The 26,604-nt window shown below is 43.5% G+C and overlaps 1 protein-coding gene across 1 annotated transcript in view; it reads right to left on the reverse strand.

Annotated features, from left to right (window-relative positions):
* LOC124590966 (atrial natriuretic peptide-converting enzyme-like) overlaps nucleotides 1–26,604 on the reverse strand; it is a 329,073-nt gene that overhangs the window by 270,147 nt on the left and 32,322 nt on the right. The window contains exon 3 of the mRNA XM_047131693.1: nucleotides 25,070–25,202. Coding sequence (XP_046987649.1) covers nucleotides 25,070–25,202 — 133 coding nt within the window. The remainder of the gene's footprint in view (nucleotides 1–25,069; nucleotides 25,203–26,604) is intronic.

The following is a 26,604-nucleotide window of genomic DNA, read 5'->3' on the forward strand; positions in this document are numbered from 1 at the left end:
GGTACCATTGGGTGTTCCCGTACGAGACGAACAAATTTTATTATAAACTGTTAGGATCCGATGAGTAGTTTATATCCATGCCCAGACAGACATGTATTACGACGGAGCCACAGCGAACAAAAATCATTTTCCGCTAAGTAATCAGGTGTCGGAAACGCATACTGAGTGAGTACGCAGCCTGTGTAAGTGTGTCATCTTTTGTTTCCACATTCTGTCGATTGGTGACTGAAGTTGATAGCAGCGCTAGCCGCGGCAGTGGAAAGAACAGTGGATCCGCCACCAAAGGAAAGGTCGCATGATGTGACGCTTGATTAAAGCGCAGCCACGGCGGTGACCAGCCTCGGTTAATTCCGAGCCGACTGTGGGCTGCGAGCAAGAGCAATATCTTCGGGCTCGCAGTTGGCTGGGCAACGGCTACACTTGAAACATCAGTCTGTGATGTTCCAATGTGCCGGTTGCTGCAGTTTCGCCAGTGAATAGTGTCCGGTGGGAAATTTTATTCCGACGTGACGATTGTATCTTGACTTGTGCTCAGCAATTATTTGAAGGAACCCTGTGTCAGCTGTGGAGGCGGGTTTGCTTCCAATCCGTCAGTTTCTATCAATGGTCATATGGGCTGCCTATGGATTAAGTCTGTTGGTTCCTGAAATACAGCTGTACGGCGAAAACACCCGCTGGCTAGCAGTCTTGGTTATTTGGGGCCGGTGTTGACTTCCTCATCAAAATGGTTCAAATGGTTCTGAGCACTATGGGACTTAACATCTGTGGTCATCAGTCCCCTAGAACTTAGAACTACTTAAACCTAACTAACCTAAGGACATCACATACATCCATGCCCGAGGCAGTATTCGAACCTGCGACCGTAGCAGTCGCGCGGTTCCGGACTGCGCGCCTAGAACCGCAAGACCACCGCGGCCGGCGACTTCCTCATCGATCCTCAGAAACTAAGGTGAGCATTTTGTTTTTTACGACTGCTACGTCGTCATGTTATTTGACCGCCTGTGTGCTTGCCATCCTGGTTACCCAAAAACTCGTCAGAAGCACAATAAAATCAATGAACTACACTCATAAAAAAAAGTTCGTATTTCCAAATTACCTACGAATAGTCGCAATGGAAGTTCTTTTTGTGTTTATGTACGAAGGTGGTTGTGTACATTAAGCGAACTCAAGCGTCGTCGGCACTCTGCCTCATCAGAGGCCGTGCAATCGCGGCTTGTAAACAAACGCAGTACACGAGAGCTGAAAATGTGTGTGTATGAGTTCTTAAGGGACCAAACTGCTGAGGTCATCGGTCCCTAGACTTACACACTACTTAAACTAACTTACACTAAGGACAACACACACACACATGCCCGAGGGAGGACTCGAACCTCCGGTAGGCGGGGGCCGCGCGATTCCTGATACGGCGCCTATAACCGCGCTGCCATTCCGCGTGGCACACCAGAGCTGAGTTCTTGTGACTGCACAGTTGTCCGTGTGCCTCGTAGTGCAACACAATGCCTCTGAACAGGCTCCCCATTGCAGACCATATCAAAATTACCACGCTGATGGGACAAAACATGAGACAAGTTGATTTTGCGAGTATTGTTGACATTAATCAAAGTGTTGCTCCAGGCTGTGGAAAAAATTCCAGGAAACGCATTCAATATCGGATCGACATCGCGAAGGCCGTCCATGAAAAAGTACAACAGCTCAGGACCGGTGTGTAACGATATCTGCACGAAGACACCCTACAGAGTCAGCGACTAATCCGCGCCGCAAGCTTATAGAAGCCACAGTGTTTACCGTAAATACACAAACTGTGCGCATCAGATTTCAAGGTGGGGGGTTGTACAGCCGAAGACCTTCTAAGACTCCATCACAGAATCCACATCACAGAGATCCTCCTGTAAGATGGGCTATGGCAAATGACCATTGGACACGAGACTAATGGCCCAAAACGCTATTCACAGACGAAGTGCGAATAGGCTTGCACCCTGATGAGAGCTCTGTTCGCCTATGGAGGCGAACAGAGGGTCGCGATCATCCCTCAACGACTGTGGAGCGTCACCAACGATGTGGTAGCTCAGTCGTAATCTGGGCAGCTATCATGTATGGCCGTCGTACGTCACTCGCTCCAATTGAAGGCGACATGGCTGCGGCATTGTATGAAAGCAACGTGCTCCAACCAATAGTCATTGGTTTTGCAAGGACTGTAGGTGAAGGGTTCATGACAACGCCTGACCACATCGTTCCCGCAGTGTGTGTGTCAGTATCCGGTAGGATGTGGGAGCCGAAGAATGGATTGGCCAGCATGCTCACCAGTTATGCATTGCATAAAGCATGGATGGAGCTTGCTGGAATGGGCGATTTTTAAACGTCAACATCCTCCTTTAATGATTGAAGTTCTCAGAAATGACCATTCAGGAGTGCGACAATATGTCTCAATATGTGTTGGTACTGAGCGTGCTCCGTCGCATTCAACGATGCCTGAAAATTCGTGGAGGGCCTACAAGTTATTGAACACTACACTGAACGCATCATTTTATGTTTTTTCATATTGTGAGACATTGGAACATTTCTCTTTTTACGTATAAAGTTCCTCCTTCATTTCATAATAGGTTAGAAGAGAACATATACTGTAATTTTCCTTTGTGTAATGTTCTATCTTATCAAAAAATACTGTGTAAGACATTTGTCTCATTTCAAGGTACGAGAACCAGTTATATGCTTAATTTCTATTGACGGGTGTAGTTATATCAGGATTCCCTACCGCTTGTTTGTTATTAATTTTACGGCATCAATGGATCCTCTAGACCAAGTTGGATCGTGTTAAGTGTGGACCCTGTTCAAAATGACAAAAAAAAAAAAAAAATAAAGTTTCAAATGGCTCTGAGCACTATGGGACTTAACATCTGAGGTCATAAGTCCCCTAGAACTTAGAACTACTTAAACCTAAGTATCCTAAGGACACCACACACATCCATGCCCGAGGCAGGATTCGAACCTGCGACCGTAGCAGTCGCGCGGCTGCGGACTGAAGCGCCTAGAACCGCTCAAAATGACAACTCCGCATGAAATTTAAGTCACCTCTGTGACGTGGTAGTTAAAGCCTCGTTTATTGTTCTTTATTGTACCTTGTGTGCATGAGCGGTCTCTTGATCTCAAGGTCATCTGTTCCGTGTGTGTATAGTTAATAAATTTATTTTGATTGTTCATTCGTGGCTCTGCGCTAATGGAGCTAATCAGGCTAGCCACCTGATTAGTCCAGTGCTCCATTTTGATTTTGCTTCCGTGCCATCTAACTGTCCCATATTACAATCGGAATTCGGTACTACTTCAGTTCAAATTCTGCCAACAGCTTCCTTTCTTTAGCTGTAATAGTAAAATGGAATACTAGTTGACAGGTGCTGTTGTGCCAGTTGATAATTTTATTTGATTTTGCCAACTGTTGCCTTTCTTCAGTTGTAACAGTAATAGTGAAGCTAGTTGGCATATGCTGTTTTGCTCCTTCATCATTTTATTAAATTGTTCTAGCAGCAATTTTGGTAAATCATTGTAGTAAATGCTGTGGACAAGCGTTGCTCAGAACTTTAGTGCGAATGGCTGCTACTCTTAAGTGTAATAATGAATCTGGTTGGAAGTGCTACTTAGTGTTCAAGTCATTAAATTGTACTGGGTTATTTTAAGCAAATTACGCCACCAGTATCTTTTTCGTGATAGTCATATTAATAAATTCTGGTGGTTATTATCCAGTAAATTTTCTATTTGTTTAAATAAAGTGTTTTTATATGTGAATAAACGTAATCTGGTAGAGCAATTTCCGACTGAACATCAGGTCCCTGCCGATTTCAATAAGCACACCTGTGGCGACGGAGATAGAATGTGCCTTCTTCCGACATTGTTACAGCAAAGTTGATTTGAGGTTCATAAAACTGTGACGTTCTGACGTTCATATTGTGCCAGTAAAGCGCGAGTACCGCTGAAGTGCTTGCATGACGGTCACACTACATAACACGGTACACTTTTATATTTATTTTCGGTTTAATGACAAGCTAGGAATGGTAATTTATCACCATCATTACATATAGATGCGAATCGGCAAATTATCGGGAAATAAAAAAAAAATCAGGATGACTGTAATGTAAATGGGTGGAAAAGAACACCAAGTCGTAGGGTGGTGAGGTTTACCGACCGCTGTGATAGTTTCAGTTTCGGAACCACTTCTGTCAGACAAATTACCCGCGCTATTGAAAAACGTTACTCGTGTAATGGGCATGGTTTACGCTTGACAGGGAACCACGTCCTTTCTACGACTCGTGTAACGCTAATGAAAATGTTTAACGAGGAACCGGACGAGGAGTTCTAGAAGTATAACTTTTCTGTACAGCTGACCTTGGATTTATGACTATGGGGACCTTTAAAGGAATTGACGTATTCTCAATTCATCGGAAAGTGAACAATTTACAGAACACGCGACAGTGAATATGACCAAATCAGTAGGTAGCCAGAGCTGTTCAACGGGCGGAAGGAGGGGACAGCAAAGTAACTAAATGTGGGCGTAACACTTCCTGTAATATCAACAGACAGATGGGGACCATAGCCTTTCGTGACGGAGGCTTATAATAATGCATTTGGCCTAGTTTTAACATGTAGTATACTTGTTGCAGTGACTTATCGTTGCGTTTTCGATTATTGTGTGTCTTCTACAGTTCGCTGAACTACCGGATGCTCACTCTTCAAATTTAGGTACTCTGATTTTTAAATGAGTGCGGAATTTTTGGGTTCATGTCAGAGGTGAAAGTGATTAATAGTCAGCCAGAATGAGTTTTTCACTCTGTAACGGAGTGTGCGCTGATATGAAGCTTCCTGGCAGATTAAAACTGTGTGCCGGACCGAGACTCGAAATCGGGACCTTTGCCTTTCGCGGGCAAGTGCTCTACCATCTGAGCTACCCAAGCACGACTCACGCCCCGTCCTCACAGCCTTACTTCTGCCAGTACCTCGTCTCCTACCTTCCAAACTTTACAGAAGCTCCCCTGCGACCCTTGGCGAACTAGCACTCCTGAAAGAACGGATAAGTTTCAATTAATAGTCAGTTGGAATGCATTTGTGCCGTTCTTCGGCTTACAGTCAATCAGAAACTCTGCAGCTGACGATGCTGTGGTTGCTAATTTATCCCCTTAAACATGAGATGCCGCTGCGGTGCATGTTTTCTCGTCCTAGCCGTGAGTCCAGCGCAGAACTGTTCGCCCTCCTGCGCTTCATTCGTACTTCTTGCATTTCGCCGAGAGGTTGTTTGCAGATGCGGTGGCAGAGCGCTGATGATTGACGATCCATCACCCGGTAACTAATTATAAAGTCGTTGAGTGCGATCCCGCCGAGGTTCTTGATTCCGGCTCTGTAATTACGAAAGTTTGCGGCGCGGAGCGTCAGGTCGCACACACTCGGCGCTGGCGGCGTCGTTTAATCGCAGGGCCGCCGTGTCGATGCGTCGAGGGCCCGCCGGCTGCGGTTGCGCCTGCTCACATTGCCTCTTAACGCCAGAGCTCTTACAATCTATGACAGGCATTTTTGTACACAGGGCTAGCTACCGATAGATAGCTTGGGCGAACACTTTGAAATACCGGTACGGGGAACGTATTTTAATTCGAATTCAGGAAAGACGCCATTTTACGATCGTGTATCAAGTATCAGTACTTATTCGAATCTTGTTGTATGTAAGTACATAAGAAAAATTGTTACCGTATATTATGTGCCCGGTTTTGACAGTTCTGTAATAACCAGAATGGCGTAGATAACATCCGCAATTCGTTGCGTCATAGGAAAGACAAGGCTGCAGCAGATATCGACATTGAACCACTTGCGCAACGTATAAGTTCGTAGAGGTTCTAGAACAGTGTTGCATGTTGCATACGACACAAAGAGTGAAACGACGTATAGGATACAAAAAGCAGGTGAAGCAATGGGCCAAGCCTGTTGACCTACACAAAGAATGACTATCAGTGTATGTTGCGATTTTTGCTTACAGGAGGAAGGCTGGTTTGATGCAATTTTCACGCTACTCTATCAGTGCATGCCTCTTCGTCTCCTCATATGTACTCATTTGAACCTGTACTCTAATGTTGAGCCTTGATCTCCCTCTACATTTTTTGTTACCACCTTCACTTCCCTCCATTACCAGCCTGACAATTGCTTGATGCGCTAGGATATCCTGTCGACCGGTCCTTTCTTCTTGTGAACTTTTGCAATAAACTTTTCTTTTCCTGCATTCGATTGAAGACATCTTCTTTAGTTATCTGGCAACAGAAAAAGACAAACACTGTGAGAACGAGCCTTGAAGGCCTAATGGTACCGACCGGCCGCCTTGTCATCCTAAGTACGTAGGCATCACCGGATGCGGATACGGAGGGCATCCGGTCAGCACACCGCTCTCCCAGCAGTTGTCAGTTTTGATGACCGGTGCCGCTACTTCTCAGTCAAGTAGACCCTCAACTAGCCTCTCAAGGGTTGAGTGTACCCCGCTTGTCAACAGCATTCGGCAGACCCGGACGGTGACCCATCCACGTGTTAGCAAAGCCCGACAGCGATTAACTACAGTGATCTGAGGGGAACCAGTGTTACCACTGCGGCGAGGTCGTTGACTTAGTTGTCCGACCCACCCACTCAATACTCAGCATTCTTCTGTAGCAGCACATTTCAGAAGCTTCTATTCTCTTCTCGTCTGGTCCATGCAAACACCTTCAGAAAATAGTTCCTAATGCTTGAATGTATATTCGATGCTGATAAATTTCTCTTTTTCAGAAATAGTCTTCTTGGTATTGTCGGTCGACATTTTGTATCCACTCAGCTTTAACAACCGTCACTCATTTTTCTGTCCAGATAGCAAACTCGTTTACTACTTTTAGTGTCTCATTTCCAAATCTAATCCCCTCAGCTTTTCCCACCTTAATTTTCCAACATTCCATTGTATCAGTTTATTCAGCGAGGAATGTGTACAGTGCAGAAGTGAATCAGCAGGTACAAGGAAAATAACGACTTTTAACACGAATCTGGAGAATGCCCTAGCGTTTGCCTTGCATGATCAAAAACTGAAGACTTCTGCAAAAGATCATGTTCTAACTGTAAGACCACATTACTAAACTCTGTTTCTGGAGGGAGAAAACCATTCCAAAGCGGTGTTGCGCCAGGGCTCTGCTGAACATAATGGAAGGAACCCATAGTAACTTAGCAGACAGATGTTGGGGCAGGATAGCGGTAGCTGTTCCTGTGCAAGAAGCCATATTCAGGCTATGTCGCGGAAGTCATCACAGGGGCTCCTGGAAACTGAAGGCGCGATTCCATCACAGCACACCGAGGGTGCAGTATTGCTGACGTTGCGGACGGACAGGCCCACCGATGTATTGATATCGTTGTTCCCCAGTGAGTACGGCTCATGGAAAAACTCTGGGAGAGGGCAAGTGCTGCCGTTTCAGTAAAAGTAGTAGGTCCAACTCATATAAATACTGCGTACTTTACACAAACAGTACCAGACAGCGACGCGGTCGCTTGCTGCAGCACGATTTCCTGTCCCAGACCAGCCAGCACCTTGGGGCGCTGACCGCATATTAGCCCCACCACGACTTATGTATGCTGATGCGAAATGACGGAACATTTTGAAACACTGTTTTTATGACTGTTGGTCGGATATCTACCTGGTGCCCACCCAACACGTTACTTCAGCCATGCCCTGGGTGGAGAGTTGAAGGCCGTCCTGACCACAAGCATCCCAGTTCCACTACCCACCACCCGGCACGGATATCATTCACCCTCGGTCTCTACAATATATACTACACTCTTCACCCTCCGGCATTTATTCTGGGATACATGCGGTGGCTCAAACTAGACTTGAGGCTCAGTGTAACAGCAACAAATGTCTACATGGTCGGCTTTACTCATGGCTTCAGTCTGCTCTCCTCACCACAAAGGATATCTTCCGTAACATGTTACATTACAACGTTCATTGTACGACCTGTTGATATATTATTTGCAGTAAAATTTTTTGACTTTCGGTATTGTAACAAAAAACAAGGGTTACGCGATGATTGTCAGCCGCATTGTTATCCTGTACCAAACTGCCATTTCCACTTTCCGGAACTTGGAGCCGTATTCAATCTTTAAATATCTTCCCAACTACTTTCATGAGAGCCTCCACCAAGGATAATCTCTACCAATACGAGAAATTGGATCCAGATCCGCCGCATGATCCAGAAGTCAGATATTTGATTGTAAGGCGTACCAAAATGTAAATATAGACCATGATTACAATTTATTAATGACGAAGAATACACTGAAGTTTAAAAGATTCGTCCGGGAGAATCAATGTAGAAAGAAGTGGGGTATTGAAGTAATGAGGAATGACGACATGTGTTTGTAGTTCTCTAAGGCTGGAGAGACTTCGATGATAAACACCACAGTGGCAGTTTTAACTGCGAAGAAACCTTGTGTTTACTTCAATTGATCGACGACAGAAGCATGTACAAAAATGGTCAGTAAAAGGGAGGAATACAGAGCTATAAGTTACTTAAGAATCAAATAAACAGAAAGCGCAGGGAAGAAAAGTCGAAATGGCTGAAAGACAAACATGAGCAAATCGAGAAGGAAATGGTCGTCGGAAGACTTCATTCGGCGTTACTATCGATATGAATTTGATGACGTCATAGGTCATGAAATGGGAGTCCATATGGACGACATATGGGATCCAGTATGAGAGTTCAACGCAGCTTTGGAAGATTTGGGATAAAATAAGGCAGAAGAGATAGAGAACATTTATTCAGAATTCCTAAAATCATTGGGGAAGTGGTCATCAAACGACTATTCAAGTTAGCGTGTGGAATATATCGGACTGAAGACATACCACCAAACTTATGGTTAAATATCGTCTACACAATCCATAAGATAAAAAAGACAGATAAATGAGGAAACTGTCGTACAATCAGTCTAACTGCTCATGCATCCAAGTTGCTGAGAAGAATAACATACAGGAGAATGGAAAAGAAAATTGAGGATCCGTTAGGACCAGTTTGGTTATTGGACTTGTAATGGCAGAAGAGAGTAATCCTTTCGTCTCGACATATATTGAAAACGAAACATAAACAATGGAAGACACGTTCACAGGATTTTTCGACTCTTTCGAGAATGTAGAATCGCGCAAGACTGAAATTCTGAGAAACATAGAAGTAACATATGTTTTCTTGGTAAGACGGATAATATACGATATATACAAGAACGAAGGAAGCAATAAGAAAGGAGTATCAAGAATGAGTGTCGGCCTTAACCGGAGGAAAATGTTCGTTTGGAGTACAAAACTGTACGGTAGTTAATCATGGGCTGTGGAAAAATCGGAAAAGAAGAGAAACGAAGCATTTGAGATATGGTGCTACAGAAGGATGTTGAAGATTAGATGGACTAAAAAGATAAGGAATGAGAAAGTTCTTCGCAGAATCGGCGAAGGAAGAAACGTATGGTAAACACTGACAATAAGAAGGGACGCAATGCTAGGAGTAACTTCCACAGTACTAGAGGGAGCTGTAGAGATTTAATGTGAAGACATTTAAGAAATAACGGAGGGCTTACAGTATCAGTAATACTCTGAGATGAAGAGTTTGGCACAAGAAAGTAATTCGTGGAAGATCGTATCAAACTAGTCTGAAGACTGGCGACCAAAAAAAACTATTGCGTAGCTTGTTGCCTACAAAATCTAAGAATATGAAATTTACACTACGTTTGCGAGTTACTCTTTCGGGTACGGAGGTCTATAATCTAAATAAATTCACCGTAGCATAATATATAGAATGAAGGTAAAATCGTCTGATTTATTGTAGTCCTGTAGTCATATATTTACTAGAAGCTATACGTGCTGGCCGTAAACTTGTTTTTGGAGCAGATTTTATTCCATAAAGTCGTTTTTGGAGTAGATTTTATGCCAGGTCTGCCATATTTACGTTTGACACTTTACCCCTTCGCTTATTTATTTCTTGACTTTGGGTTCATGTTGCTGATTATGGCTTTGCGCGTACGCTGCTCTGTAGCTGTCTATTTTTAAGCACCCTTTTGCTATATACCTTTATTTATTTAATTAGTGGTATGCCAATGTACATTTTAACGCATTGGTTTTATTGTCGCATGGTATGTATGTATATTTTTGGCAATATGACTTTTAGTTGTGCTTGACATTGGTGCAATTTTTTCGTAGTACCTTTGTCACAGCTGTACTACACACGATAAAAAATTATATTTACCATGTTTGTACTGCTGGTGCATTTTTACGTTTCTTTGCTTGTTTTATGGTTTGTTTGTAATGCTGTCTCCATTTGTGCATTAGTACTATGTATACTGGTATCATTTATATGAAATAATTCTTGTATTGACTGTATGCTTTTCCGTTTCTGTGCCTGCTGAGTAATTCTTACTCAGTGCTGTCTTGACGTCAGCATTTGTACTGTACAGACTATCAACATTTACATGATAAAAATTTATTGTCAATTTATTCTCTTTGTGACTGTTAATGCCAGCTGCCATCTGTGATGTTTTCTTCACCCGTACGTTGCCGGTTTGGCATTTGACTTCACAGATATGAGAGTTTTATTTACAGTGACATTTGTGCTTGCTTTCCTGAGATTTGCTTTGTATTTTATTGTAAGTATGAGTAGAAGTTGCTGCATTATGTATGCAAAATTTTACCCGTTTGCATTTCTTATATAGCATTCCTTGTTCTCGGCACAACTGTGTTCAGATGGTGATGTATCGAAACGTGTATCGGTAAATAAACTAATTTGCGGCCAAGGCACTCGAAAATTGTATCCTATGCCAAATCTGAATGGTTGCTTGCCTCAAATAAGAAAGAATTTCTTAATCAAGTGACAAATAAACGAAGGGTCTGCTAGTGCTCTGAAATCGTGGAGTTTTGTTACTGATTGCTTTGGGAAATCGTGAGATAGTGGACTGAGATCTAGTTGTGGCACAGGCTAACCAATTCAAGTAGCATCCTAAAATAGTGCAGGGTCTTTCACACATGACGCAAGCCGTGTGGCAGGCTGTCGCCCTATGACAGCGCGTTCCTTTGCTCGAAATGCGGGAGGTAGCGTATAGGTGCTATCCGAGACGCGTGGGTGCATGCGTGCTTTAGGAAGATGTGGGTGAAAACCATTTTTTCTGTTTATTACTCGGACTGGCGTGTCACACTACCCATCCGCTCGTAGACTGTACACAAAATCAGAACAGAACATTCCGAAGTAAACGATAGGGCAGTGACTGACCAGTTCGCTTACTGTTGCACGATGTTATTATTACAATTGGCTGTTGCAGCCCGCGCAGTAAGGGCAGACTGATTACGAAATAATATTTTTTTGTGCCGAAGCACGGCTGTATTTATCGGGTGCGTGAATTCACAGAACAATCAACATACATCAAGACCCTCTGCATGAGGAGAAAAGAAGAGGATAGTATGTGTTAGTGCTACAAGAATTATTGAGCTAATCTTCTTCCACCAAAGTATTCTGTCATCAGAAACGCTCCTTAACACTGTCATAGAGACACTGACGATGTGTGCTCGTTCACCGTCCAGCACGAAATAGCAGTAGGTTTTTCCGTCAGTTGTTAGTTCCGTCAAAAACTGCTGCAACACAAAGTTCACGTTTCTATTAGAAGTTTTGATTTGATGTGGACATGCCTGTTCTATAATTCCTGTTTCGCTTGCTGTATCCATTAAGATTTCAGAATGTTTGATTCAGAAAACTTTTACATTGGCGGCAGAAGTTGTACAGCTTGTCACTGTTTCGTGGAGGTCTCTTCGGAAGGTCGCGGTAGCGAATTCGCGGAGACGAGAAGAAGAAATACTCAGAAAACGACCCGCTCTTCAAAGCGCCCTGTGTGTATGTGTGTGTGTGTGTGTGTGTGTGGCGTGTGCCCCAAGTGTGTGCGCAGCCATTTGCGAGAGGTGAGAGTGCCGCCCTGCTCCCTGCGCTGTACACGGCTGGCAGTCCGTGTCGAGAGGCGGCTCGATGGCGGCTCAGGTGACGCGGCCTCCGCCAGCGCTCACCCTGGTCTAAAAATTAATACGGCTCACCATTGCTTCTCTTTGTCACTGGCATCATCGGCGATAAAAAGCAGCAGGTTACCGAGCATGCATTTCTTTAATAGTTTCGGCTTCTCTAAAAGATAAACCAGCGAAATTTTTAAGAGGCATGTCTGATGTTTTAGGAATTGTCATGTCACAACAAAACGTCCCACAAGTGGCTGCCACCTTGTCGCGCCACACGTACGCACACGCACACACACACACACACACACACACATACACACACACACAGAGCTACGAGAGGAAGTACACAATGGAGTAATAAACGAGTAAGAATCGTCGAATATAAATGAAAACACTAAGTAACCAGTAAGAAAATTTTTAACTTTTTTAATATTTCAGGTGCGTTTCGGAGGCTTTGTTGCATCATCAGGTGGCAGTTCCGATGTTTAGCTCAGATGTATTGCTCCTGGGACTCCAACGACATCGAAATATCTAGATATTTCAGAGTTTATCCCTTCCATTCCACAGCACTTTTCGTGGCTTAGTAAGAAGTAATATTTCGGAACTGCTGTGGTACACCCGACATATTTTATTTTCCGGGAGCTACACACTTGAGCTAAGCACGGAAATTTCCAGCTAGTGATAGATCAAGCATCCGAAACGCGTGAGCCGGCCTCAGTGGCCGTGCGGTTCTAGGCGCTGCAGTCCGGAACCGCGGGACTGCTACGGTCGTAGGTTCGAATCCTGCCTCGGGCATGGATGTGTGTGATGTCCTTAGGTTAGTTAGATTTAAGTAGTTCTACGTTCTAGGGGACTGATGACCTAAGATGTTAAGTCGCATGGTGCTCAGAGCCATTTTGAACCGAAACGCGTGATGTATATACCGGGTGATCAAAAAGTCAGTATAAATTTGAAAACTTAATAAACCACGGAATAATGTAGATAGAGAGGTGAAAATTGACACACATGCTTGGAATGACAGTGGTTTTTATTAGAACAAAAAAAAAAAAAAACACCCCATATTGCTAGACGCGTGAAAGATCTCTTGCGCGCGTCGTTTGGTGATGATCGTGTGCTCAGCCGCCACTTTCGTCGTGCTTGCCCTCCCAGGTCACCAGACCTCAGTCCGTGCGATTATTGGTTTTAGGGTTACCTGAAGTAGCAAGTGTATCGTGATCGACCGACATCCCTAGGGATGCTGAAAGACAACATCCGACGCCAATGCCTCACCGTAACTCCGGACATGCTTTACAGTGCTGTTCACAACATCATTCCTCGACTACAGCTATTGTTGAGGAATGATGGTGGACATATTGAGCATTTCCTGTAAAGACCATCATTTTTGCTTTGTCTTACTTTTTTATGCTAATTATTGCTATCCTGACCAGATGAAGCGCCATCTGTCGGACATATTTTGAACGTTTGTATTTTTTTGGTTCTAATTAAACTCCATGTCATTCCAAGCATGAGTGTCAATTTGTAGCTCTCTGTCTACATTATTCTATGATTTATTCAGTTTTCAAATTTATACTGACTTTTTGATCACCTGGTACATTGATGTGACCACCTGTAAACATACTTAATAAACAACTTTTGCAGCGCGGGCGAGCAAGAAGAGAGTAACTGAGGTTCTGGAGGGCTCAGATAGGGATGGGAAACCACGTCGACTCCTGTAAAGTGGCCAGATGCGCTAGGTTTCACGGTTTAGGATACATGGCGCAAAGATCCGAATTGAGGTAGTCTTACAGATTTTAGATTAGTTTTAGATCCAAGGTCCAATGGGTCGGAGGGGGGGTTGGCACTGCGGTTAATGGCCAGGCCAGTACGACAAACTCATCCTGGTGCTCTTCGAACAGAATACGTACACTGCGAACTGTGTGACATCGTGATGAAGAAACACAAACAGTGTAGTATGGACACGATCCCCATGGATAGATGCATACCTGGGTTGATCCACTATGCCTTTCAGAATGACGAGACCACCAAAGGAATGCCACGAAAACACTCGTTAGACCATAACGCTCGCTATCCTGGCCTGGACCATTCCGACGATTGTTGTTGGGTCTTACACGACAATTGCCATCTGTCTGACGGAGAATAAAAAGTGATTCATCTGAAAAGACCGCCAGTCGCCACTCAGTGACGTCCAGTTGCGGTACTGGTGTGCAAATTCCAGAGCTTCGTCGCTGATGAGCAGCAGTCAGCATGGGTGCATCAACCACACGCGTGCTGCACAAGCCCATACGTAGCAATGTTCGCTGAAAGGTCGTTGGTTCATCTGGGGGTCAGATGCTCAACAGTTGCACGTCTCTTCGCCCATACACTTCTCCGCAGGCGTCGTTCCCCACTGTCATCTATGGACCTTGGTTCGCCATAGTTGTTTCGGCGCCGGTTTTGGATAGCGTTATTTTGTCATGCACGTTGTACTTCAACCACTGCGGCACGCGAACAGTTTACGAACTTAACCGTTTCGGAAATGCTTCCACTCTTGATCCGAAACACAATTTGGACGCTCCGTTTCTGACTTACGACAACGATTGCACTGTGTACCGCGCCCCCCAGACACGCTTTACATACCCTCCATTGCTACTTCTGCTACCTGCCTTCTGTTTATTGCCCGTCGGCATAGAACGTAGGAGGTGATCACGTTAACATGAGTGCTTATATTGTGTTTCCAAAAGTATTTTGAAAAAGCAGGCTACTAACATTTCTATAAGTGAATGCACTGAGAGGAGAAATGTTTTGATAGGATTATTGCGCATCCTGTAAGCACGAGTTAGGTAGCGACCTCAACACTATTCTTAACCTAAACAAATGTCAAGCATAGCATTGGGTGGCGCCAGTACGAGGACACTATAGAACAGACCAGATCACCTGACCTGACCGCAGATGACTTTCTCCAGAGGGAAAACAGCTGTGTCACATTAGGGAAACAACGAACATGACGAGGAGATTGATTTCCCATTCCCACTAGGAAACGCGACCAGCACCGCAGAAACAATAAGGATAGCTTACGGCGAGCTCTGAGTGGAGATGCCAACAGCACAGCATCGGACATATTCAAGAAGCTATCCACTCTCTTTTGGGAACAAAAGGGATTATCACGTACCCGACAGGGACGCTATACATTTACGGATACGTAAATTTTGAAAATTTGTGTGCTTGCCGGAAGACATCTTTCTCGCGGACCAGTTGTAGTTCAGAAAAGCTGGAAAGCGGAAACATCCTTCGAATTACATTTATCTAAAGATATGTCACAGTGCTTAGCGTACTGGACTCGTATTCGGGAGGACGACGGTTCAAGTCCCCGTTCGATCATACGGGCGTAGGTTTTCCCTGGTTTCCTAACTCACTCCAGGATATGCCAGGGTGGTTTCTTTGAAAAGGGCACGGGCGATTTCCTTCCCAATCCGTTCGTAACACGAGCATGTACTCCGTCTCTAATGACCGCGCTGTAGACGGGACGATAAACTGTAATCTTCCTCACTTTCTGTTTTCACTTAATTATGGTTGGAAATTTTTTGCGCGTAAGTGTTAAGTGACAGAGAATTATCTGAGTATCTGAAACGTTTCTTCAACGATGTCACTTAGCTTTAATTGAACCAGCGCGGTTCCACAGTACGTTACCCGGAGGGAAGATTAATATTTAATTTCCCGTAGACAACAAGGTTATTAGAGATGCAGCAAAAACTAGAACTGAGCTTCGGGAAGGAAATCGGCCGTACTCTTCTCAAAGGAACTGTTCCGAATTTGCCTTAACCGATATAGTCACATCGGAAAACTAGATCTTTATGGCTGAACGCAGCTTTGAACCGCTCTCCTACTGTTTTTCCTTTTTTCCATTTCGGCATCTTCTCATGTTAACAGGCTTCTGAAGAGCGAAGTATGTCTAGATACGTCGTAATGTAAAGATACAAAAGAAAAGTCTTGAGCGTAAGGACTATTTTTTGCTTCCCTCTAGTGAATAGATTTAAAGGAATAGTACGTAATAGTATTTACATTGCTATTTTGTCTAAAACTGACATGCTGAGACCGTGGCTGTGTACAATTAATGTAGGTTAATTCTTACAAAGAAGAAAATAGCAACCAGCCACTATTAACACTGCTATTTATTTAGGTAAATAGCGCCGTTACCGGTTTCGAACTGGCAAGTTCATCATCAGACGGCTGTTCACATGATTTTCAAGATACATTTTACATTATCGTCCATTACTCCACTGTGGCGAAGTATTTTTGGTGTGTTGTTGCCGTCGAAAATTCCGCGCGATTTTGTTGCGAAGTTGCAGGATCTCTGTGATAAGTTCACATGTGGCAAATTCTTTTTGGTGTGTGTGGATGTGTGGTGCTTTGCACAATATGGTGGTATACAAGTTACGTAAGTGCTGGATATATTTAGGAATATACGGAAAATGCAATCCTGCAACTTCGCAACAAAATCGCCCGGAATTTTCGACAGCAACAGCACACCAAAAATACTTCGGCACAGTGGAATAATAAAAATCGGAAACGGACGATAATGTAAAGTGTATCTTGAAAATCATGTGAACAGCCGTCTGATGATGAACTTGCAGGTTCGAAACCGGTAACGGCGCTATTTACCTAAATAAATAGCAGTGTTAATAGTGGCTTGTTGCTGTTTTCTTCTTTGTAAGAATTTACCTACATTATTAGTATTTACATTGGCAGACATAATAACTTAAACATTTATTTCTAAAAGCAGTTGCAATTGTTGCAGGAAACTGATTTCATTTGAATATGCTTTCTCGAATATATGTCAAGAAACAGTAAAATGGAAAAAAAGTGCACTGGTCGACGGACAAAAAATATCGCTAGACAAGAGATCTAAAACCGTTTACGGAAATAGAAGATATCGCTACGCTCAAGTCATGGTAAGTGATAACTATATTGTTCAGTTCGTCTCTCTACAGAAATTTCGTTTTTGTGATGCTCTTAGTTTGCGATGGAATTTTCATGAATCTTCTACTGCATCATATGAATTTCTTTTCTGGGAGGCTCCTAGTCTCCGATGGAATTGGTATGAAACTTCTACTGAATTACAAGAATTTTAAGAACATTACCCTAGACTAACTGTGTCTACCCTAATTATGATTTTGCTGTCTGAAACGTTTTCCCGGACACACTCCGTGTCAGTAGATACTCATTAGAAGAGAGAGCGAAATGAGAGTAACATACACGCTGACAAGACGTAGCGGCTTGTACAAGTTAACTGGTTATCCCCCGCAACTTAGTTAAGTTTTGCAATAGAAATAAAAAAAGCTTTCAGCTGAGACGCACAGAAGCTTGACAACTCTCGATATAGTATTAGCAACCAATATAAGGCTAATGTGTGGTTTAAAGTGAATTAGAATATAAGGTATCTGATAAAAAGTATCCGGACATACCTATGTAATGCGGAATCGATCACTAAATGTCGCAAAAAGCGGACTCACCAGTGGAAAAGGAAGAGGGGACTACTGTGTTATCAGCAGAAAAGCAATAACACAGAATGGGTCGGGTAGGAGACCTCAGTGGCTTCGAACGTGGACTGGATATCACCTACATAAAAAAAAAAAACATTAGCGGCGTTTCAGCCTTTCCAGAGCTACCCTGTCGACTGCTGGTGATGTGGTTGTGAATTTGAAAAGCGAAGGAACAACCACACCTAGAACCAAGATCTGGAAGACCTCATGTAGTGACCATCCCCAGCATTGCGGAGGGTGGTTCTAACATATTGCATGAAATCTTCAGAAGGAATCACTTGTGAGTTCCAAATTGCTGCCAGCGGTTCAGGTAACACAGTGACTGTGTTTAAGAAGTTAACGGGCTACAGTGAAACAGAACGTGGGTTACAATGAAACAGAACATGCGATAAAGCAGGGGGACAGACTGTTCTACATATAAACGGCTCTACGAAAGACAAACGGAGAGCACCGAGTACAGTTACAAATAACCTAAATTGAATGATCACATAGATAATATTGTGGATAGAGCAAACCAAAGACTGCGATTCATTGGCAGAACACTTAGAAGGTGCAACAGGTCTACCAAAGAGACTGCTTACACTACGCTTGTCCGCCCTATTCTGGAGTACTTCTGTGCGGTGTGGGATCCGCATCAGGTGGGACTGACGGATGGCATCGAAAAAGTACAAAGAAGGGCAGCTAGTTTTGTATTATTGCGAAATAGGGGAGATAGTGTCACAGACGTGATACGTGAATTGGAGTGGCAATCATTAAAACACAGGCGTTTTTCGTTGCGACGGGATCTTCTCATGAAATTTCAATCACTAGTTTCCTCCTCCGATTGCAAAAACATTCTGTTGGCACCCACCTGCATAGGGAGGAATGATCGTAACGATAAAATAAGAGAAATCAGGGCTCACACCGAAAAATTTAAGTGCTCGTTTTCCCCGCATGCCGTTCGAGAGTGGAACGGTAGAGAGACAGCATGAAGGTGGTTCATTGAACTCCCTGCCAGGCACTTTTTTGTTAATAGCAGAGTAATCACGTAGATGTAGATGAGTACGATATTCTGGACAACGTCCATTAATAAAGAGTGCAACCATAACTGTCAGAAACCCACCCTCCCAACACACACAGGAACAAACTAATAACGCAAACTGACAAAGGTACAAATCGCCGTCGACTAGGACGAGAGGCTGGCTGCCAGCCGTTACCTGGAGGCAACGCATGGGGTTATTACAACCCCCAAACGCAGATATTCATACAAACGTTATGCCTCAGTTCTGGGAGACAATACAATTTAGGAACTTCAGCACTGCCCACTATATAGATGATATGTGGCTATACAGTACAGCTGAATATGAATTGACTAGGCACCTGAAACATCACATGTTTGATTGGGCCATGTTCCTGGCTCGTCTCCTTGGCGAACTGGGAGACGAAATACTACGAGATAGTACAGACAAATGCAACGACATCCTTCAACATCCTGAGAATGTAGATGTCACAGAGTTCACAAGAAATGCAACACCAGGGGCGACACATACAGAGACAACAGCACACTACCCGCACAAGTAGAATATGATACAGCCAAATGTAGATCCTATATTACACCAGTTAGCTTTGTCTACGGGGGTGGCTCACACAGTTACCATGAAAAACAAAGCAGTAAGGAAGCTGAACGGAAAGACACGTCCTGCACCGGCACAATACCAGACACAATCACCCCAGAAACAGATATAAAACAGTCAACTTTCATGAACAAGTACCAGCTAGAGATCAAAACAACGAGTCTCTATCAAGGGGCCGGCCAGTGTGGCAGAGCGGTTCTAGGCGCTTCAGCCTGGAACCGCGCGACCGCTACGGTCGCAGGTTCGAATCCTGCCTCGGGCATGGATGTGTGTGATGTCCTTAGGTTAGTTAGGTTTAAGTAGTTCTAAGTTCTAGGGGAGTGATGACCTCAGATGTTAAGTCCCATAGTGCTCAGAGCCATTTGAACCATTTTTTTTTCTATCAGGGGAAACGCTCAGCGAAAACACATGAAACTCTACACTACCAGAAACCATAAAGCAGGGAAAACATGCTACACTACAAAATTACTCGAAATCGGAGCAACAAACGAATAGTAAAGAACACCAACCCCTAGATAAACACAATTAACCAAGTAAACTACGGCAACTTAGAAGCTAACCTCTGGCTTAGCAGACTAGAAAAAAGGATATATTTCAAACTGCTCTTCACTATGTAACACGAATAAGTATGAAAACTGAGATAAAATCTGCTTCCCAACTACAGAACAGACTGACAGAGTGATCCTAATAGTTGAAAATCTCCCAAAGAAACCCAAAGAATTGGTTCAAATGGCTCTGAGCACTATGGGACTCAACTGCTGAGGTCATTAGTCCCCTAGAACTTAGAACTAGTTAAACCTAACTAACCTAAGGACATCACACACATCCATGCCCGAGGCAGGATTCGAACCTGCGACCGTAGCGGTCTCGCGGTTCCAGACTGCAGCGCCAGAACCGCGCGGCCACTTCGGCCGGCGACAAACCCAAAGAATTATGTAAGCTTTTAGGGGAGGTGCGGGCGCCAAGGCGAGAGGGCCTAAACCTAGGGAAGGTATACAAGGAGTTCGTGAGGACACATGGACGTATGTTTCTGAGTTTTAAACAAACCACACCCAAGTGTTTTCCCTTTACTAGATACCCCTTCTGAAGGTAATACATCTGAATTGCCAGGGTAGTACCCTCGTAAATATGGAACTATGCAGACTCTTAGATGAAACAAAAGCAGACATCGCCTGCATTCAGGAGCCATTTCTGAGAGGCTTGAAGAATCCTGGGCACTCCTTACATTACATCATAATAGCAGGAACACCAAACGCAAAAGCCGGGGTAGTATCAGTTGATAAAAACCTCATAGTAACACAGTTCAACCAGATTTGCTCTGAACACATCGCCACAGCAGAAATAACAGACGGACAGGATGTATGGCTCATGTGGTCCACATACGGTCAGTACTTGTGTGATATAGAAGCTTTCTTAGGTAAAATAAAAGACATTGCACGACACTCAGAAAGAGAAAGGCTCCTCATTCAAACAGATATCAACGCAGAATCCCCGTTGACGAACTCAGATGGTACTGACGAGAGAGAATAATTAGTGCATGACGTGGTAAATGTAAATGAGTGCAACCTCTTTATACTCAATAGGGAGGGACAGCCACCTATCAACCGCGGAGACGTCGGTGGCGTAAGTAGCATAGATCTTTCTCTAGGGAACGCAAAACCTCTTCCACTAGTCAACACACGGTAGGTATCAGATAGCGCCACACACAGTGACCACAACGTAATCGCCATAACCAGATACAGATATGTCAATACACATTATGTGGACCCTGAACAGCATTCATAGCAAGAGCCGACTGGCAAATAGTTCTACACATTGTTGAGGCGTTGTCGCCACACATTGTTCAAGGCAGTATAGATTATAAAACGCAAGAGCACACGAAGCAGCTATGCCGCAGGCAAATCTGGATGGGACAGAAACAACTGTGGTCGACAGAATGGGTAAGATTAAGAAAGGATTCACGGGACTGAGACTCGACCTGTATCGTGATGCTAAACAGAAATACCAAAAAACAACAGAAGACAACAGGGGAAGAATACTGGACCAATTTCGTCAAAACCCAGCTACATAACATCTTGGGGCAATCATTCAAGACAGAAACAGTGACTTAAGACACCGACAATTCTGTCAACACTAAAACAAGCTGACGGCACAATGACCAGAGGATGGAGAAGCACCGCAGAATATCTCCTGAACAGGCTCCTCCCTAATGACGACCCCACTCAAGACGAGTGACACCACGCTGACTTAAGGGAGAGCATGAGGCAACGATACATCACTGACAGTGAAATCATACCATTCTCACAAGAAGTAGCGACGGTAGTCATCAGGCTTCAAAATCGAAAAACACCCCGCCTGGGTAAAATGATTTCAGAAATGTTAAAACGAACAATAACACAAGTCACACCTTTTCTTTCTAACATGTTCAACGAAGCACTACCAACAGGCACAATTCCAAACATCTGGAAAACTGCTAAATGTACTAATAATCAGAAAATGAAAAGACAAAGAACCAACAGACCCCAAAACGTACCGAGCAATCTGCCTTTTAAACACTCTCGCCAATATACAGGAAAGGCTCTGTTTGACCGCTTACAATCGCGTAGACGTCTCCTCGGCCTAACGCCCCATCAATTTGGCTTTAGGGAAGGTAGGTCAGTAGAAGACGCCGTCAACCAAGCACTAACAGAAACAGATAGTATCAGCGACAAATATGTGGCCGCCATACTAATCGACATAGCCGAGGCTTTTGACAACCAACGGTGGTCGTCCCTCTTCGCCAAGTTAAGAGAAATGCGGCTATGAGCTTCCAATAGCCTCCTCGACTACTTTAGAGGCAGAGTGACGGGGTGGAGGGCTGCTACACGCAATTTTGTCAAGAGAATAACAAAGGGATGTTCACAGACTACCTGCTCGTAGTGGTATCAGCACTAGAGACAGAAGGCACGAAACTGTTTCAGGAAATGAACAATTGGTGCAAAGAAAATAAATTAAAATAGCTCTGAGAAATACTGTATATTTACTGCTCAGTGGAACACTAAAGAGGGACCCAATTCTAAAAGTAAAAAATACTAGCCCACAGAGGAAGCAAGTCACGCGTTATCTAGGACTGTATCTTTAAAAACAGATTTTCAACGGTCGTGACAAAGCCTTCAAAATTATGCACGAACTACCAAGACTCAACTGAACTCAGTACAAGTAACCTATTAAGACGATAAGGACCTACCACATTGCGATATTTGAATCCATCGCATGTTTGCACAAGTGTTTGGGCTTACAGGCTCAATATGCAGACTAACAAGACAAATGCAAGACGGGGTGAACGTAGTGCGCTCCGGAGAATGAGCAGAGCCTTCAGCACCACAGCGCTGGAGGCACTTTGCGTTGTGACGGGGACCTAACAATAGGTTATTGAGCTGCTCTTTACTGGCTTAAGAGGGACAGTCTCTATAAAGTCAATGAAATTACAGATACCAGCAGTATAAACAAAATACAAATGAAACAATGGTGGATTCAAACAAGGCAGAGAGGGTTGGAGGCATCCGACAAGGGTCGCCGAGTACACTCTTTCTTTCCTGACGAGCGCGAAAGATTACAACTAAAACGTGTCGACTCAAGCCGGGGGATGGTCCATTTGCTGACAAGCCATGGGAGGTGCCCGGTACACTTAAACCGCATGGAACTAACTAACAATGAAATATGAATTTGCAGAAAAACTGAGACAGTGCTATGCAACACACTAGCACGCGCGAGACTATACAGAACGACAGTGGCATTGCCAGAATAATGCGTAATCCCGTTGACTGGAACACAATAAATAGTGTAGCCGATATTTCATCGAACTCATGACACAAAAGCACATGCTCCAAAACCCACATGGAAGGAGGCGTAGACAAGCGCAAGCACGACCACACATTCCGAAACCGAGGAAGGAACCAGCACACTAAGTGAAAATGACTCAGAAGGGATCAAGACGTAAGAGACCCAAACCAACAACAGATGGTACTGCACGCCACAACAGAGTTAAAATCAACACAACAGGCAGTAACAATCACAAAACAAACAACCACCGACACCCCCTACTAAGTCTCTAGTAATATGGTAACGTCGCTTGGGAGAAGAAGGCTCAAAAAACTTTTATTCCGAGGCTCCTCCTACCCAAGGATACATTCCGTACACAGGCAGTAATGTATTATTCGTCCTATTACGTGTAGACAGAAGTATATTCTCTTCTTTATGTAAAGCTACAATCAATGAATTGTATAAACTATTTATAAAGCCACAAATGTAATGTATTAAGTTATTAAAGGATTACTGCATCCAAGTAGCTATGAACTACATTCTGTATCTAGTAACAAATTTACAACCATAAGTGTATTCTTCACGTAAAGCTAAAATTAATGTATTCCGTGTATCAAATGCTCAACAGTACTTAATCTTTATAATACCGGGTGTATATACGTAAGGTATCACACAGACTACACCACAACTACCAACAACAAGACAAACAAACTACTGAATATCATTTTATGTCCTGACATGGAACGCTCCAAGTAATATATCAATACACACAAACACAGTAAACATACATAAGCACAAACCATTTCATATGAGAATAGCTCGAGGTACTACCGAGATATTCTCACCTGAAATAGGTAGAAGTAGGCTACTATCAGTCAACAAGCTACTTGGACTGTATTACACATCCAAATATAGGACACAACTTCCCTCTACATATTGTATCTTACTTTCACCACACTTATTGTATTATATTTTTTATTTTTCTATTTTCTTATCTTAGATATTTGCATTATATAATTTATATTCTCCTCAACTAGGTAGAAATAAATTATATAGAATCATTTTAACAATTGTTAAGCATTTAATTTTCTGTAACCTTAGAAATTTTTTTGTATATTATGTTCTTAATATTATTTAAAAAGCATTAACAACCTATGTCAATAAAACTGTAATAATAAGAAGTCTTTGCTGCTAGTTTTAGATGCATCCGACCCACTTTACATATCAAGGCTATGGGTTACTCTCTACTGTTAATGAGATAAATGAAAAATAAAATACGATGATCACAAGCCACAGATTTCTGTAGTCAATTCTTAGTGACGCTTGAGGCAGTGTAAAGAGCGACGACATAGGACAATGGATGACTGGAAACGGGAGATTCTGTGCGCTATGTTCTATGGCAGTAGAAGGGAAGGTTTTGCGCTTGCCGAATGTGTGGATAACACTACCTGCCACTCTGTATAGCACCAACAGTGAAGTACGAAGCAGATGATGTCGCGGTATGGTGATGTTTTTCGTGGTTAGGGTGTGGTCTCATTACTGCCCTAAAAGCGGAAGGATACGAGCCACTGTACAGCGCTTTCTACTGCGTACAGTAAAGGAAACGTTCGGAGACGATGATTGTATCAGAATGAGAATGCAACTGTCACACAACAGTATGTGTGGGACAGTAGTTTGTGGCCAATAACATTCTTGAATGGACTAGCTTGCCCCGAGTACCAACCTGGAACACTTTTGGGACGAGTTAGGACTTCGCTCCGGACTCTAGCGTCCAACATCATTACTTCGTCTGGTTTATACTGCTGAGGAAGAAAATACATCCACTCCCCCCCCCCCCCCCCCCGGACATTCAGAGCTAGTAATTAATATCCAAAAACAGATGTCCAGACGCAAGTTTAGTTTACATAACGACTTTTATCTCTGAAGAAGTCTCCCGCAGATGGCCTCCCAGCGGGAGATCGTTAGATGTCGATCGATACGTTCGTTCTTTTTCTATTTTAATTTGACAATATGGTGCTGCTTTATTTGGATATACATGTTGCGAAAATAATTATAGGAACATTTAAATATGTAGCTGCAATATAAGTAGCTGATGGCAGTGGCGGTAATGTTTGCACTTGCTCGGGCGGTCTCACCTTTGAAGTAGGCGGCGAGTCCCCCGGCGATGGCGAGCAGCGCGATGGCGTTGACCAGCACCTGCGCGAACCGGAAGCGCAGCCGCCCCTGTGTGATGTAGTGCGTCGACGGCCGCCGCATGTCTCGGATTATCTGCAGCACACACCGACACTCTGCTACACCAGCTACGAACAGCCAAGCACAGGAGAAGGAGGAGCATTCGTCATCTAACAGCTTACTGCTCTCTAGCCCATTCGAACCCAAACTGCGTGACCCATGTTAGTACCTGTTCGGATATTCTGAGTGATTCAAAATTCCTTAGTATCTGTTCGGATATTCTGAGTGATTCAAAAGTCCTATACAGGCTCTTAGAAGATGAACTTTTGATAAGGAACGCATGTCCGAAAATGTACCGTTTTGATATAAAATAAGTTTGAAGATTGGGTCATTTACAAATCTCCCACTTCAAGTACGCACTCAAGTTGAGAAGAGGACGCCCCGCCACTCTTGTAGTTACGACATCACATAACGCCTTCATCCGACTACAACAACGGCTGCGAGAAATTGGTAGGTTCGAAACTAGAAGAGTTGGCTGTGGTGTTCCACGGACGTGCTGCACTCTCGAGGCTGAAGAGGACGTCCTTCATCACGTACTAGAGGAAAGCACTTGAAACATTGATCATACCATGTGTCCCTACAACATGCAGGTCAGAGCTCATTGTTTCCGCTGTGTGCATTGTAAGAAGTGGGAGATTTGAAAATGATCTGACCCTCAAACTGATTTTGCGTCCAAACGATACATTTATGGACATGGGTTCTTTGTCAAAACTTCATCCACCAATTTCCCTTTACAGTTCCTAGAAACCTGTAATAGTAATGTGTTCTCTCGGAATGCTTGATTTTGGCGAGTCCCCTTGTCTCTCACAACCGTTTCAGTGCAGCAAATATTAGAAATTTCGACAATCCGACATGTATTAATTAATGTCTATGCGCTAATGTTTGCACATTCATTGGGAATTCACTGGCGCATATCTTCGGGGGTTGTTGGTACTTCTATGTAAACTCTCTCTTTTAGCCATCCCCACAGGAAAACATCTACATAAGTCAAGTCGGGTGAACGTGCGGGCCACATTTAAGGACCTCCTCGTCCAATCAATCGACCCGCATAGTTTCGATTCAAAACTACTCGAGCTAGTCATTAATTATGCTCTGGGCATCTATCATGTTGAAACCACATATCCAGTCTTATTTGAAGTGGAACATCGTCTATTAGTATGGCTAAAACATTATCCACACGTCGTTGTTCATTTGACCAGTCATTTTATCTTCTATGAAGTATGGATCGATTACCTGTGCTCCTAAAATACCGCACCAAACGTTGACACATGGCCGTTGATGTTCAACTTGCCTTACCAGATGGGGATTCTCCACTGACCAATAATGCATTTTATGTCGATTCACTTGACTACGATTCGTAAAATTTGATTTATCAGAGAAAAGTGTCTGTGAAATTAAATTATCATTGACTGCCAGTTATTCCTGTACCCAGTTGCAG

Source organism: Schistocerca americana, chromosome 1, assembly GCF_021461395.2.
Source record: "Schistocerca americana isolate TAMUIC-IGC-003095 chromosome 1, iqSchAmer2.1, whole genome shotgun sequence".
In the NCBI taxonomy this organism is placed as follows: domain Eukaryota; kingdom Metazoa; phylum Arthropoda; class Insecta; order Orthoptera; family Acrididae; genus Schistocerca; species Schistocerca americana.